Source organism: Amphiura filiformis, chromosome 5 (genome assembly GCF_039555335.1).
Source record: "Amphiura filiformis chromosome 5, Afil_fr2py, whole genome shotgun sequence".
NCBI lineage: Eukaryota > Metazoa > Echinodermata > Ophiuroidea > Amphilepidida > Amphiuridae > Amphiura > Amphiura filiformis.
In genome coordinates, this window is record NC_092632.1 from 41,603,801 (window position 1) to 41,621,770 (window position 17,970).

Consider the following 17,970-nt stretch of genomic DNA (forward strand, 5'->3'; position numbering starts at 1 on the left):
CAAAATCATAGATATAGCACTATTATTGCAAACATTCAGAGGGTGGTTGCAATTAACCCTTCCTTCGTTACATGTGTTACAAAAACACTTCAGTTTAATAGTCGAGGGCTATTGCGTGTATAGAGTATACACCCAGAAAACACAAAATATTTTAAAAACATTTTAAACAGGTTATATTTTGGGTTTGGTAAACACGTTTTATAAAGGTCAAGAAAACGTTTTAAAACGTTTTGTATGAAAAGGCACATCAACAACATTTTTAACATATTGTCAAAATGTTATTGTAAAATATGTTTTGCAAACATTTTGCAGACTATCTCGTCAATACTCAAATAACATTATGTTAGAATATTTTACTGTAGTTTTCAACAAATGAAAACGTTTTATGCCCTTCATATACTCTTCATCACTGTTCATATAACTCGACAAAAACGTTTTCTTAACCTTTTCTAATCTTTTGCGAATAATGTTGAAAACGTTTTGTGTTTTCTGGGCCCCTACCCACCAGGTATATGACCTAGTAAATATTACAGAATACACCAAATACCTTGGTGTTGCTCAAGCTGTGTCATTCCAACACGATCTCCTTTGATAAAGCTAACCGGACCCTGAACAGAATAAAAAAATGTGTTCGTTATTTGCTCAGCTCTGAGAAATCTCAATGAACTGTTTCTTAGCTTTGAACCCATACCACATAAATAATTTTGCTTTTTAATTTTACACTTTAACATCTCTTAAACCATTAATTGTATCTTCGTAGTTGAGCAATATGTATTAGTGAATGCATAATATTCTCTTCTTGCTCCGTGAGTGTTACGTCACCCAAAATTGATAAAATATCTTACCGACACGCCCTCAAAGTTTACATCAGCCATTATGTGAAAGAGCATCTCTCTCATTTCAGTATCTATGTATGAAAAATCTTCCAGTCGCTTGGTCTGATTATCAGCATTAACTCGGGTCCTAAGAATTTCCGAGGCTCTGTGTAATGTTAAAGCAATCGTCCATGCGCCATCATAGCCATTGGCTCCGTACAAATTATAGTCATACTGGTGATTTTCAGGTCGTACAAGTCTTGATTTCAATTCTTGAACATACTCTGCTGATGTCTATTATACATGTAGATGAGAAAAGGAAACAATAGCCTAATGAAATAGAAAGAAACCAGGAGTCCAATGATCCAGATGATAGATTGGGTGCCATTTTATTGAAAATATTATGTTGAATCAATCGGTAGTAAACCTGAACCCTATTATGCTTTATTTTACTTTACTGTTCGCGGGTTTTGACGCATTTCCAGCAGAGCCTGCATAAAAAGACGAAAACAGATGGACGTCAAAATTGAGTATAGTACTTACGCCTAATCTAGCACATTATGTCTAATTATGGCCAATAGCTATCAACACATATAGTGCCTACTAATAATTTCAAACGTGGTACTTAAATGCAAGCATATGTTTTATTGCTTAGAGTTGAAAGTTAAAAAATACTTGAAAAGGAGTAATATCGACAAAAAGTAACCTGAATGTAACATTGACCAACAGTAACCTTAACACTGCACCAACAGATGGCGCTATTTATGCCGTATATTCAGTGCGATAAAGACTGAATATTAGAGAGACCAGGTTGGTTTACTACGGTAAACGCATTGACGGAAAATGAAAATGGCAACTTTTGAATTTGCATAATCTGTAGCAAGGTTCTTTTTATGCGTCAACCATCGTGCATACGCGCGAGACGTCAAGCGTGTACATATGACCTTGTGGAAAATAATACTCAAAATTCAAAAACGTGTTTCCAAAAATTTGAACGCATAAGCTGAAATTAGTCTTGATACAACATTGTTACAGCATTCGAAAAAAATACCCTAAAAACGAATGTTTTTGGCCCTTATTCACAAAAATTGACCATATTAAAAATTTACTTTCATTGCCAGTTTGAATTTAATTAATATCTTTCATGTGGCAACATAGGATAATGTGTTTTTAATCTAATCAATTTAGTGCTGTATTTTTCTGGAATTGAGAATAGTTTCATAATGTGGTTATTTCCTCACCTGCGATCATTATGGCTACCTTGATTTTCAAAATCGACTTTCACTTTGCTTGTAACGTCATAATTCATAAACTGCTACCTTATTTATTATAAGAAGAATAACTTCACGTTTCTCCTTCACTGAGAAGGGGAATTACCATTTAGCAACGGAGCGTTGCTTCCTTTATTCAACCATTTTAGTCATTTATATAGATGAGCTTTATTTCAAAATCGTCTGATATTTTATTAAATTACCAATTTAGCAGGTACTTGTTTCATATAATAGAGATCGGTATCGCATGATAAATTAAAATCAAATAGGGACAAATATTGATTCAATTAGTTTTGTAGTTAACAACATACGATATTGGCGATAGTAATGGCGTCAGGGTCATCATTCAATAGATTCGTCTCTGTGCCGATGAAACCATGAATAGCAAGTCGCATCTCCTCATTTGTACAGTCAATATTATCGTCCTCTACTTCCCAGAACTTGTGCGAGTACCACCCCATCATAATCCACACGTAGCCTTTGCCTGTCATTCCTTTCTTGAATGCCTGTAGTTTAACAAGTTATCCAATTGATTAAGTTCATCAGGACTGTAATATTCCATTAATTCAGCTTTTTCTTCTATACAAGTCCAATTGAAACACTGTATGGGACGTTTCAAGAGCTAAGGTCTGCTCTTTTCATCAGCCAGATGATGCACTGATCTGCCTGGGTTGCCAGTTGACTTCTTGTTGGTATTGATTGAAGTAACACTGTCATCACCAGAAATCAATACATCATAAAGGTGGCTTAATTAGAATGTGCCATCAACTCTGTTCATAGATTGGGTGCCCCGCCTCCGGATCCAAATGGATTCCTTGACCCATCTTGTATACTTGTCATACTCGTCCAAACAGCTCTCCAGAAATGTGGTTACCCTCAGTGGGCCTTTGAAAAAGTGGAAAGTGCCATAAAACAAAAGCAGGAGCAAGTTAAACCAGCTAAAAAGAAAAATGATACCAACAGGAATAAAGGACTTGTTGTTATCCCTTATGTTCAAGGTTTGTCAGAAAAAGCACAGCGGATTTTCAAAAAACATAACATTGCCACAGCAATGAAGCCCATGACCACTCTGCGTAACATTCTGGTACATCCCAAGGACAAAAGAGAAAAGGATAAAATCACAGACTGTGTATATGAAATTCCATGCGTGATGACAGTGTTACTTCAATCAATACCAACAAGAAGTCAACTGACAACCCAAGCAGATCAGTGCATCATCTGGCTGATGAAAAGAGCAGACCTTAGCTCTTGAAACGTCCCATACAGTAAGTGTTTCAATTGGACTTTGGAAGAAAATGCTGAATTAAAGTTATCCAATTAGTTATGTTTATTTGACCGTAAATGACGTTTTTTCATAGTTATTGTTCTTGCTAATAGGTCAATAATTGTTACTTAGGTGGTTATTTGTTTTTCCACTTGATACAACATGTCAATTGGTAGTGTTTACCACAAATTTAATTAATGTAGTTGTTTTTATTTTTCCTGTAGAGCACAAAGAAATGATAATTGACACAGAAAAGAAAATGTTATCATAACTCGGGAGACAGAGTCGTAGCCACCTCTTGGCCCGAAACGCTTGTTTGACTATTTTAGACAATGCCAGTGAGGAATGGGGTGAAGTGATGACAATGTCTCACATTGTCATCACTTCACCCCATTCCTCACTGGCAACAGCCTCAGCAAACAAACAAAAATCTGAGGTTGCTAATGCGAAGTATGCAAAACAAACAGTGTTTCTTACCTCGCAAAATACCCTTCGCGCCATGTCTTCGTACATGTTGCCAAAGATAATCTTCGCATCTTTTCTCTGGATACAAATTAGAAACCATCCAATGTTACAATCAAAGAAAATAATTGCGTTCAATGGCCGATAATTAATTAAGTGTTGTATACATTTTTGTTAGCTGTAGTATGATACCAAATTTGTGTAAAATCAAATTCGAATGACCGAGAATTTATGCTTGAATGAAGTTTGGTGCGATTTGAAAAGTTGCTAATTCAAACAGAATCTGAAATTTCATAGCATATAACATCTCATCGTGTACTATCGATGTGGTAACTGACAATTTTGACCCCGGTCTTTTCAAAATGGAGAGCATTTTGCATGGTCGCTACATATTCAAACCTCTCTTTTTACACAATAACAGTGGATAATAGTCAAAGTGGGTTTTGACTACTAATTGCAACATAATTATTTTCACTGCTATGTATTTCAGAGATGTCGCCTGAACAGCATACAAAAAGTATACTAAAATATACTTAGTGGAAAGGTAAGTTTTGGCGGGAAAGGGTCATACAGGGGTCAAATTTCAAAATTGCTCCAATCATTAAAAATCATTAAAAATTATACCAATTATTCCTCTAGTCATAAGGATTCAGAAAAAGTATAGTTTGGCTATCTGTGACGTACGGTTCTTGAGTTATAAGCCAAGAAGACAAATGACAAATCTTGAGTTCCACAGGGGTCTAAAACTAAACACTGTCTGATTTTAACCAAAATCGTCTCAAATTGTGCGTCAAGCACTGTTTAGGATGTTTATATACATAGATAACATCGAAAAATAGGTTAATAGAGTTTAATGGTCATTGACCTCTTATACCTAGGTAACGAAACATTCAAGATATGGCTAACTATTCTTAATTTAAAGTGTTTCTCAAGGACGAACAAATTGAGACAATTTTAATTTTTAAAGAGATCGGAGCATTTATTTCAAATCTGATCCTCATGAAGCTCAAAATATAATCTTTGACCTTTTTGCTTATAACTTGCGAACGGTACGTCACAGGCATGACAAGCTATACTTTTTCTGAATCCTTGTGATTAGCTGAATACTTTGGTATAGTTTTTAAAAATATTGAAATTTTCACCAAGTATATTAGTGGTAACTGACACCACTAATTGGTTTAGATTGACTGGAAAGTTGTTATTCCAAAAGAAAACTGTTCTTATTTCCATTGCTATGGCAACCATTGCTTGATTGTTATTTTACCATAAAAACTTGCAGGAATAATTAATACCGGAAAAAGTTTCCCCCGCAAAACATATACTACGAGAATGCAAATTATGAAAAATAAACTGCAAAATAGCAATGTTATTAAAAGGTTCAAAGCAAAAACTATTGTCAAAACTATTCAAACTATTGTCAAAATGTCAATTACTAAAGTACAAGCAGAATGACCATTACTGGTAACTATCACATTTATGCTATTTTCTTTAAATGTGGACAGAAATGTCGGTTCTTTGATGTTTTATTTATCCTGTTTGTTTGTTATGAAAACTAAAATGTCAATTATATATTTAGGTGTAGTGAAGGTATTCTGCTGGGCTGTTGACCTATACTACGTCTTTTTCTCGTTTCATGCATGTTGCCTTATTTGTGCTATTGTATAAGTGTGCAATTCTTTGTATATGTAAATATAAATATTGATATTTGGATGTTTTATATGGACAATTATGTGCAATTTGGTCTTCGGGAACACGAGACATGATTTTTTAATAAAGTATGGATACTGATACAATCAATTATTCAAATACAGGTATAAAAGCATAATAAGTAGTAATATTAACAGCAGTGGTACTATATGTTACTGGGCGTTAACCATCGAAGGTGATATCTCATCTCATCTGCTATAGGGTATACGATTTCCAGAATATCCCCCCCCCCACACACCCAACCGCATCCCCAAACACCTTAATCCCAACCCCAACCTCACACCCACACACCCCCACCCATCGTCACCCCCACCCGCTTCGGTAGACGTGTTACAAAAGTGCCTCCAGTAGACGATGGATAAGGTCATGTCTTTTATAGGGGGTGTATGGATTTCATCGGGAACAGCCAAATGTATATGAAAATACGAACCTTTAAATTTTCCACTTGATTCCTTGGGCTGTCAGAAAAACTCTCCGAAGTAATCAACGTAATATTTTCCTCTTTTAGCAGATTATGCAGATGATCTATTATCTGCAGTTGAAAAATATTAATGGTAAATAAGAGCACCGTTTGGTAGATTTAATATGAAGATGATCTAAAGTCTGCACAAAAAGTAACGCAGCTGTTATAGTATACAAATATTGACTGCTATGAGGGGCATGGTTAAGATTATAGGCCTAAGGTGATCTCAAAACCATGCTATGATCCGAGGCGCAGCCGAGGGTCATAGCATGCTTTTGAGATCACCAGATGTCAGGAATCTATATATGAGGTATATAAATACGCCCATGGCTTCAGAACTATTATTTGCATTCACAATGTTTTGACATAGAACAAAAGATCGGGGTATTTACGCGCATTTTGATCCCCCCATTTGTCCAATTTCGTTCAATATTACCAATACAACAGCTAGTGTTTAGAAAGAAAAAATACCCGAATTTAAAAATTGCAGCTATTTGTATTGATCTGTAGTCAGCGCGAAGGTATAAGCGGGCTTTACGTGCTTGTATAATAACCATTTACCGCTGTAAAATGCCACTTTTTAATTCGGGTATTTTACTTTAAGGGAAGGGGTATGAACGTTTGGACAGTATTATGTGGGACAGTAGAGCACATCAGACAACGCCATAAACGCTCATTCTAGATCCCTTAACAGCACTAACAAGTTGTTAATATTGAATGACAAATGGGGTATCAAAATGCGCGTAAATACACCATCCTTCTTTCTATGATAAAACATTGTGAATGCAATTAATAATTCTGAAGCTTTAGGCATATCTATAACAGCTGCGTTACTTTTTGTGCAGACTTATTATCTGCTGCAGTGTAAGTTGAAAAATATGAATGTTAAGGGCACCGTTTGGTAATGAGTTCCCTTCTTTAACATAATTATATAGTTAAAACTATTTGAGTATGCGTGATGAAATTAGATTTGTTTATATCTTATCTGGAAGTGGTTGTCATTTTATTTCGAAAGCTCTCGCTTCTGTTTCTTTTTCTTTTATACTTACCAATTTATAATGCTCTCTGTTCTCATGAATAGTAGCCACTCTAGACCAATCAAATTCTTTTATGAGACGGATCCTGGCAAAATTATATACAGTTGCTGGTGAACTTGTACGATAGAAGTATGGGTAAAATTTGCGATTGGATAATTCCGGAGACTCCGATCCGTAAGCAACCTAAAAGGAGTAAAAGGAAAATAATCCTAGTCCATCTGCATTGAGTAGTAAAAACCTTAAGGTGAGGGAGCACAATAACTTTTACATCATATTTTGGTCCCTTTAAGGGATCTAGAATGAGCGTTTATGGCGTTTCGACAGTATTTTTTGTGGGACATGAGAGCACCTCAGACGTATCGAATTGCATTCTGAATACGAAGCATGTCTTTCTGATATCAAATAATTTTCATTTTTTGAAATTCACGATATAATACAAATTTTATGACAAATTATTAAAATTTGATATTTTTCAAATTTTTGATATATAACAGTCTTCGAAATACATTTTATAAATCTAATGATATATTCTTAAAGTGTATGTAGCTGGGAGGAAAAGCCGATGATCAATTGAAAATTTTGACCTTTTATATTGAAGATATGGATTTTTTCCCAAAAAGACCTATTTTTTTTTTTTTTTTTGGGAAAAAAATCCATATCTTCAATACGAAAGGTCAAAATTTTCAATTGATTGTCGGCTTTTCATCCCACCTACATACACTTTAAGTATAAATCATCAGATTTATAAAGTTTACTTCAAGTACTGTTAAATATCAAAAATATCAATTTTGATATCAGAAGGACATTCTTCGTATTCAGAATGCAATTCGATATGTCTGATGTGCTCTAATGTCCCACAATAAATACTGTCCAAACGTTCATACCCCACCCTTAAGTTACGAGTAGTACACATATATGATCAAGATTCAAAATGTCCCAAATATATTACATTTCAACTGAAATTGCAAACGCGCTCTGTTATGCACTATAAACTGGTTTGAAAAACATATCCTTCAATGATGATTGGGTACCCAATGATCGAATGTGATGGTATACCGTGAAACGCAGAGTAACGGTTGCCTTTCCAGAGGTCTTATTATGATTTAAAATTTGTTTTTACGCGCTCCTGTAATGGGATTGAGCACTCTTAATTGCAAAGTTAGTCTACCTGAAAATAATACTTTTTATATTTTTCATTTATTTAAATGTACCTATATGCAAATAAGGCTACTGAGCTCAAAATGGGATAACATAAATTTAAGGTGGTACGAAAGGCAAAATCAAGTTGCTCTGATTGAGATTAAAATAGACTTGTTGCAGAGAGATATGCAAAATAATCTTAATTCTAAAATTTGAGCCAAATCGGACAAACGGTTTTTGAGATATTGCTGTTGAAAGATTCTTTGTATTTTATTGTTTTTGCCAATATATTGATGAAGTTAATGAAGAAAATTGGCAAAATGTGCTCATTAATATTAATTGTTGCCAATATTTTCCCAATATTTTTATGAATAAACCTTCATACTACTTTTACCTTTAAAATTTTGACCTGAAACTTTGCCAATGTGTCTCTATGACCTAAACCTTTAACATGTGATTTTCCGCAAATCTAATTTGCATATTTGCATAATTAATTAGCCTTAAGTATAATGCTAATTAATTATGCAAATATGCAAATTAGATGGGCGGAAAAATCACATGGTAATGTTTTAGGCCATAGAAACACATTGGCAAAGTTTCATGTCAAAATCATTTAAAATAAAAGTAGTATGAAGGTTTATTCATAAGATATTGGTATAATATTGGCAAACATGAATATTCATGAGCACATTTTGCCAATTTTCCTCATTAACTTCATCAATATATTGGCAAAAACAATAGAATACAAAGAAACTAAAAACATGCATATCTTTCCTTCAAACAAAAACTATTTTGCTCAGTGTATTTAGCTTAACTTATTCAATCTATTCAAATGGTTCTAAATTCAGTTTCTGTTTTCCAGAAACATCGTTTCGAACCCCCTTAAGTCTCCTTTAACCCTAACCCGCCAGGGGCTTTTTGGCGACGGAAGGCAAAGAAGGAAGTAATAAAGAGAGAAAACACTTGAAAGAAAGAAGTTGTTTGCTCCGGGTAGGATTCGAACCCGAGACTCCTCGCATGCCAACCACTGGCTTGGCGACACTTTGCCACTGATCTTGGGCTTCGCTGGCCAGCGAAACCGATATCACTTAGGGCGATTGCGTCATCACACCACGCGGGATACACGCACGAACAGCGCATACATCAAGTAGTATTTTGTAGTACTCAGGCGTGTTAAGGTTAAAGACCTTTAGATGTTGCATCAACAAAAAATATAATTTGTATAGGAATTGTATTCAAATTAACAAGACTTGTATTTAATACAATAAGATATTTTATTTTATTTATAGAATATGGCTGAGCTCTGGAAATACTTGACAATAGAATTAAAAACAAGTTATTCATAAACTGCTACGAAGCAATTTGTAGTTTTGATGCATTGCATTATATAATTATATAACATTCTCCAAGGAGGAAGTTCATTGAAAATGTTTCCCAATGTTATGTTAGAGCTCCGGAAATAAGTTGCGAACATAAATTAATTACGGTACCGCAACATGAATTATAGAATGCCAATACGATCACAATAAACGAATCAAGTAATAGTGACAACATCAAAGGAGCATTATGACCAGGATGAGCCTCATGAAGAAGTTCATAGTTAACCTTGCATTGTGACATAGTAGCGTAACCAGTCGGGTGTCAGAGGGGCAGAGTGCCCCCCCCGACAAAAAATGAAAGAAAAAGGTTACCCTCTTACAAAAAATGAAAGAGAAAATCTGTAGGGCAAAGCAAAAGAAAAGGGGCAAGGAGCCTCCTTTCCCTCAAAATTCACCCCGATCATGGGCCAAAATACTGTAAAATTCAAATTTTTTTGTGAGCTGCGCGCGCACATTGCCACAATTAAGCCCCGTTTCATTCCGATCATGGGCGAAAATAGTGTAAAATCCAAAATTCTGCGTGCTACTCGCGCACATCGTCCCAATAAAGCCTTTTTTGGAAGCTTGGCGACATGTACAGTCTCTCTAAAAACAAAACAGGTATAGGGGCCTATGTATTGTATGATGCAGCTGCAATTTTTTTCGTCTGTGCCCCCGAAAATTTATTTTGCTCACTCTGACCAAGAAAGCTGACTACGCCCCTGTTGTGACATGCATTACATAATCTACCATTTGTTTGCAACCACTGCACCGAATCGAACGCATCGAATGAGATAAGATCAGTTTCATAATCTATGTATAAAGCTCTACATTATGACAAACTTTCGAGACATGCATGTCATCAATTAATTAAGTATTAATTAGGTTTGGCGTATCTCACTCAATGGAATTATTGTGTACAACATTCCCCTTGTTTTGGACGACATAGTGGCGTATCAGTGACATACGCAACTATGTCGTAAATACATGTATGTGACATACACCACTATTTTGGTATATCGCGGCTGTGTGGTCAATATGGATATGAATTCAACTATTATTCGACATACTGGCGTATCACGTGTCGTATGTCAATTTTGAATGGAGAATAATTTTTCAAAAAAATTGACATACTGGCGTATAAGTTTAATGACTAATTACAATAAATTGGTGAATGACAACCTTGTATTTTATACATTAAATGTAACTTAAATATCTATATTTTCATATCCTTTAAAGAAAATGGATACTTTAATCTAGGCAATGTGTGACAAATGGTTAAAAGTTGCAAAAGCTTCAGATGCAATTATCTCAAAATGGCCATTTTCGTGATACACCACTATGTCTTGCGAACGACGATATTGTACTAAAAACATATGAAAGATAGAGCAAATGATACTCTTTCATACATTTATCTGTGAAACTCCCAAAAGACTGATCGTTTTCTTTGTTCATCACTATGCTTCGCATTATTTTATTAAACGGGGGAAACGTGGGAATTCCAAGGACGTCGTAACATAAGTGAATAGCTTTATCTGTTGTTCGTCATGTTCAATGTTCAAGTTGATTATTTTTATATTGACAGTATTAAATATAAAGAGTGTTGCCGTCATGTCAACTTAAAAAGTGCGTGAAAAGAACGCAAGAACCACGAAAGCAATTGTCTCTATAACAAAGGTGATCATCGATGGAGATTACAATCGTACGTCATTAAAAAAAAAAAAGAGATATGAAAAAACTGAACGAAATAACATATTGATACCGTAATCAGGTTCCAATAGTGTGCAGTGCTTGCCAAAGCTTTAGCTGGAGATGAACATCCACCACCAAGGAGTACTATCTTGATTGGTTCTTGAAATAGCTGCTCAAACAAACCATGCGAACCAGCGCCAGTGTCACACTATAGAAAACAAAGAAACGGGTTTAAAGTTATTATAAAGGCCACTACTAGAGGGTCATGTATTATTATTTCAATTTGAATCTCATTTTTCAAAGCAGTAGAATTTTTTATGACAGATGAATCATGGGCGTGGGTCTCACAAATCATCTAATAATGCCACCAAAATTGATATGATGGCAAGAAAATATTAAAGTACCAATATCTTTGCTCGAACTATGTAAGTTATTTCTCAATACATGTTCTTTCATATCATCTCATTCATATAATATTCAAAGGTACAACTATTTATATGAAAAACAAAATTGAAACGTTGGTCAAATAAAGGTATTAAAATAGAAAAATTAGTTGTCCACTTAAGAGCCATTAGTAAGTTTGAGTTGAGAGTGTTACTTTGGGCAAGTAAAATTCTATCCTATTCTATATTCTATTTTGGTTCCTCCAAGAGTTTGTTTTGTTGCGTGGAAACAGTATTTTAAATGGCATGCAAACGATGTTCACAGGTATTTATATAGTGCATTTTTTCAGCTAATGTTAAATTGCTTCTGCCTTTCCAATTTGGGTCATTGCGTCAATAATAACAATTTGAAATGGGTTGGAGCTATTTTAAATTTGACCTGATTAGTTTTTGGTTATTGTATTTTTACTTTAAATCTTGATTCAACAACTCCTCCTATACCTTTGTACAGGAGCCAACCGTTGTTAATCCGTGATGAATCCACACTTTTACTGTAGCGTATACGCGAACGCGAGCGAGACTACGCGTTACGCGAGAGCGCATAAAATTCGTCATACCTGGAACATGTGTGCGTATGCAAGCTTTACAAGTTGAATTCAGTATTTTTCAGGCAGCGGCTAAACATGCAGTTTTATTCTGTGGTTTCATTGCTGATATCAACAGAGAAATCATCGAAGTTTTTGTAAGGCTGAGTGGCAATAATTAACTGACATTCCTCATGAATAATCATGTCATAGCACAGTTTTGTCCACGGCAAATTCACCGTGACCTTTTCAGCCATAAACCCGCTTAGTGAAGATTAAACCGAAATATGCAGTACTAAACCATTATAGTAATCGATTGTCCAATGCACATTTCTTACCACGTGATAATATTAATCCAATGAGCGATCGAATTGTCCGCTACGGTCGACTAATCCAATCGATACTGACGCTATTGACATGTACGGGTGGAGCTCCACTGACTGAGTTTTGGGGATTTTTCACTGGTTTGTTATCATTTACTCATCAAGGCGCTCCACCGTTATTATACGGACTATGCTAATAATTTAAAGATTGACATGTAGAAAATAAACCATACTTGATTGACAGAAAGTACTAAATTTGTACCTATTACGGTTTGGTGACACTCCTCTTCCAAACGCGACCAAGTCATGGCGGTCCGGTGAAGCAAAATATGCATTGGATTAACACGGGAGTTTGGATAATTTCTCATACAAATCCATGCTCCCCCGGTATTAAAGCTTGTACCGGATTAAAAATTCAGATATTTTGAAAAAAATAAGTAATTGAAACATAGAGCAAGTACTAAAATCAGAGCTTTTATACTTTTTGATATATGACGCTAACTAGTTCATCTCCTATACCCACTGCACAGCGCTACTAGTACGGGTCAATTACCTATGTGAGTGCCCCTGTGTTGTGTGCATACATAACGGTAGTTAACAATAACTGCATGATGTGAAATATACGATCTTTAGCTTCTTTTAGCTTTATTGTCTGCGTGGTTTACTTCGCTCGGGCAGCTAAAGCTGCCCTCGCGAAGTAAACCACGCAGACGACGCGGCCGCATCGTTGTTAAACGGTGATGAACAACGGTGAAACATGATTGAATCCCTAATAATATACTGAAAACAGCGCAGAATCCGATGTACACACAAAGGATTGCAACATCATACCACTGTAATAAAGGATTTGGCAACTCGTAAAGCGAACATTCATCCATACGTACTATAGTCCTGGCCCTGTCCTACAGACCCGTATACAATTGTTCAGGAAGAAAGTTTGAATATTGATTCGAGTAGGGTATGCATAGGTATTTCAAATTCTACTAGGTGGAAAATTCCAAACCCGGGCAAACTCTGTATATGGCCGTTTTTCAAAATGGCCGCCAAAATGTACTTATGAACCAGGTATAATGACAATAACTCTGAAACTATTTGACCTAGAGGGGCGATTGAGGTGTCTATCCCCACTAAATCAAGGCTGTCAGATTGAATGAAGGGGGTTTCATGGTTGTCCGAGGTCTAGGACACCTGAAATCCAAGATGGCCGCCCGTAGCAACCATAATCATCATATTCGCCAGATGAAATGACAATAATTCGGAATCTGCTTGACCTACAAGGGTCATTAAGGTGTCTATCCCCACTAAATCAAGGCTTTCTGATTGAATAAAGGGGGTTTCATGGTTGTCCGAGGTCTAGGACACCTGAAATTCAAGATGGCCGCCCATAGCAACCAGATAATCATCATATTAGCCAGATGAAATGACAATAATTCGGAATCTGCTTGACCTGCAAGGGCCATTTAGGTCTCTATCCCTATGAAATCAAGACTGTCTAATTGAATGAAGAGGGTGTCATGGTTGTCTGATGTCTAGGACCCCGGGTCTAGGACAACCACAATCTAAGATGGCCGCCCATAGCAACCATATAAATATTCACATTAACCAGGTGAGATGACAATATCTCAATAATTATTTGATCCAGAAGAGCAATTGAGGCGTGTAACTTCGCTAAATCAAGGCTGTTTGATTAAATGATGTGATATCATGGTTGTCTGAAGTCGAAGTCACACCAAACCAGATGGCAGCCATAGCAACCACTATTAACCAAGTAAAATGTCATCAATTAGAACCTCTGTAACATAGAGGCTGGATTAATGCCGCCAAAATACGTTTTTTTCACTAAAAATGGGTTAGAGTGTCACTGAAACAGCATTATAAGCACTAAATATTCAAAATAATCGATGAAAAATGGCTTTGAGGGTTATAGCAGAAACATTTCTCCCTAAATTATGTTGCTAATATGTTTTTAATCCAAAATGGCGCCGATTATGAGGTCCAAAATGGCCTTCAAAATACATTTTTTCACTCAAAAATGGGTTAGAGTGGCATTAAAACAGCATTTAACACATTAAATATTCAAACTTATCAATGGTAAATGGCTTTGAGGGTTACAGCAGAAACATTTCTCCCCAAATTGTGTTGTTAACATGTTTCAAATCCAAAATGGTGCCGATTATGAGGTCAAAAATAAAATGGCGCCCAAAGTGAAGCCCAAAATAGCGGCCAAATAAATTTTTTCTCAGCTTTTTTAAAAGCTGTTTTAATGTCGCCTTTAGTATGAAAAAAATACTTAAGCGGTCATTTTGGTTTTCATTTTTGGCACCATTTTGGATTTAAAACATGTTAACAACCTATTGTTTGGTACAAAATGTTTCTGTTGTAATCCCTAAAACGGTTTACCATTGATTATTTTGAATATTTAATGTGTTTAATGCTGTTTTAATACTACTTATGGCTGCTTAAAATGTATTTTTGCGGCCATTTTGGACCTCATAATGGACACCATTTTGGATTTGAAACATGTTAACAACACAATTTGGGGGAAAATGTTTCTGCTGTAACCCTCTAAAGCCATTTACCATTGATAAGTTTTAATATTTAATGTGTTAAATGTTATTTTAATGCCACTCTAACCCATTTTTCGAGTGAAAAAATGTATTTTGGAGGCCATTTTGGACCTCATAATATCGGCGCCATTTTGGATTTAAAACATATAAGCAACATAATTTGGGGAGACATGTTTCTTCTATAACCCTCAAAGCCATTTTTCATTGATTATTTTGAATATTTAATGTTTATAATGCTGTTTTAATGCCACTCTGACCCATTTTTGAGTGAAAAAAGTATTTTGATGGCCATTTTTGACCTCATAATCGGCACCATTTTGGATTTGAAACATGTTAACAACACAATTGGGGAGAAATGTTTCTGCTGTAACCTTCAAAGCCATTTACCATTGATAAGTTTGAATATTTAATGTGTTAAATGCTGTTTTAATGCCACTCTAACCCATTTTTTGAGTGAAAAAATGTATTTTGAAGGCCATTTTGGACCTCATAATCGGCGCCATTTTGGATTAAAAACATATTAGCAACATAATTTAGGGAGAAATGTTTCTGCTATAACCCTCAAAGCCATTTTTCATCGATTATTTTGAATATTTAGTGCTTATAATGCTGTTTCAATGACACTCTAACCCATTTTTAGTGAAAAAAAACCGTATTTTGGCGGCATTAATCCAGCCTCTATGTTACAGAGGTTCTAATTGATGACATTTTACTTGGTTAATAGTGGTTGCTATGGCTGCCATCTGGTTTGGTGTGACTTCGACTTCAGACAACCATGATATCACATCATTTAATCAAACAGCCTTGATTTAGCGAAGTTACACGCCTTAATTGCTCTTCTGGATCAAATAATTATTGAGATATTGTCATCTCACCTGGTTAATGTGAATATTTATATGGTTGCTATGGGCGGCCATCTTATTTATTTATTTAATCTTTCTTTAACCAGGGTAGCCCCTTCAGTAACTAGTACTGATCTCCAAGGGGGCCCTGAGTGACAATTCACAATATACATATACATTGTACAATTTCATAACAGATGTTAATATAAATTAAATTAAAAGCAATGCATGGAATCAAAAGTTACATGATACATTAGTTACATTGTACATCAGGTTCATTTTTACATTAGGTCTGGTAACACCAATAGTTACATGATTAAATACTGATAATATTATAACAATGTACGGTACATGTTTGGCAATCAGATATAAAGAAAAGACAAAAAGTTAAATAAATTTGTGGAAATTGATAAAATCTAATCACAAATCTGAAATACAGGTTTTAAAAGTATTAAGGGTCATGGAAGAAAAGTTTCTGCGGATGTCTTGAGGGAGTTCATTCCAAGCATAACATGATCTGTAGTGAAAAGTTCTCTTGCCAGGATTTATGTTCCATTTTGGAATGGCAAGAGAATTGAAAGTTTGGCTTCTGGTACCATGAGTATGAAGAGATTGCATATAAATAAAGTGAGAGGATAAGTAAGATGGTGCATTATGGGTAAGGCACTTCAACACAATTATCAGAAGTTGTTTTTCCCATCTTGTATGTAGTTTATCCCAGTTAAGAGACTCCATCATATCATTAATAGGAGTTCTTACATCTGCTGACAAAAGAGTACGAGCAAGTCTATTATGGTGCACTTGAAGTGAAGTTGAAAGGGGGTTTATGCAATTTGTCCAAACAGGACTACAATAGTCAAAGTGTGGCATGACAAGGGCATTGGCAAGCATTTTAAGGGTATCATTTGGAAGATAATACCTAAGTCTACGGATTATGCCAATGCGCTTTGAGATATTAGAAGAAATATGGCTTACATGTTCATTCCAAGATAATAATTCATCAAATACAACCCCAAGATACTTGAATTTATCAACTCTTTCAATATTATTACCATTGTATGAAACATCAATATCATCAAATGTATTCAACATATAACTTGTGCCAAAAATCATGAGTTTTGTTTTCTTGATATTCAATGTGAGATTGTGGTTGTCCTAGACCCGGGGGTCCTAGACATCAGACAACCATGACACCCTCTTCATTCAATTAGACAGTCTTGATTTCATAGGGATAGAGACCTAAATGGCCCTTGCAGGTCAAGCAGATTCCGAATTATTGTCATTTCATCTGGCTATTATGATGATTATCTGGTTGCTATGGGCGGCCATCTTGAATTTCAGGTGTCCTAGACCTCGGACAACCATGAAACCCCCTTTATTCAATCAGAAAGCCTTGATTTTAGTGGGGATAGACACCTTAATGACCCTTGTAGGTCAAGCAGCTTCCGAATTATTGTCATTTCATCTGGCGAATATGATGATTATGGTTGCTACGGGCGGCCATCTTGGATTTCAGGTGTCCTAGACCTCGGACAACCATGAAACCCCTTCATTCAATCAGACAGCCTTGATTTAGTGGGGATAGACACCTCAATCGCCCCTCTAGGTCAAATAGTTTCAGAGTTATTGTCATTATACCTGGTTCATAAGTACATTTTGGCGGCCATTTTGAAAAACGGCCATATACAGAGTTTGCCCGGGTTTGGAATTTTCCACCTAGTAGAATTTGAAAGACCTATGCATACCCTACTCGAATCAACATTCAAACTTTCTTCCTGAACAATTGTATACGGGTCTGTAGGACAGGGCCAGGACTACTAGATGGCAATGTTCTTTGCATGAAATAAGTAAGATTAGGCTAATCAATGGCATGTAATTTGTCCACTGTGTTGAAATCATGCGCGTAATTGTGTGTTTACAATGGCGGGAAGACGAATCCCATTGATTAGACTGATCTTACTTATTCTATGCTGAGAACGTTGCCATCTAGTACGTAATATGAAAGGATATTGGTTCAACTGACAGTCTGCCAGATTTGATACTTTTGGCTAGTCTGTATGTG

The 17,970-nt window shown here is 35.6% G+C and overlaps 1 protein-coding gene across 1 annotated transcript in view; it reads right to left on the bottom strand.

The window, feature by feature from the left end:
- Positions 1–17,970, bottom strand: part of LOC140152208 (gamma-aminobutyric acid type B receptor subunit 1-like) — a 32,279-nt gene that overhangs the window by 9,289 nt on the left and 5,020 nt on the right. Inside the window, exons 2-6 of the mRNA XM_072174507.1 lie at positions 11,280–11,417; positions 7,032–7,202; positions 3,828–3,893; positions 2,398–2,592; positions 1,269–1,306 (exon numbers count right to left, since the gene is read on the bottom strand). Of these exons, the coding sequence (XP_072030608.1) occupies positions 1,269–1,306; positions 2,398–2,592; positions 3,828–3,893; positions 7,032–7,202; positions 11,280–11,417 (608 nt within the window). The remainder of the gene's footprint in view (positions 1–1,268; positions 1,307–2,397; positions 2,593–3,827; positions 3,894–7,031; positions 7,203–11,279; positions 11,418–17,970) is intronic.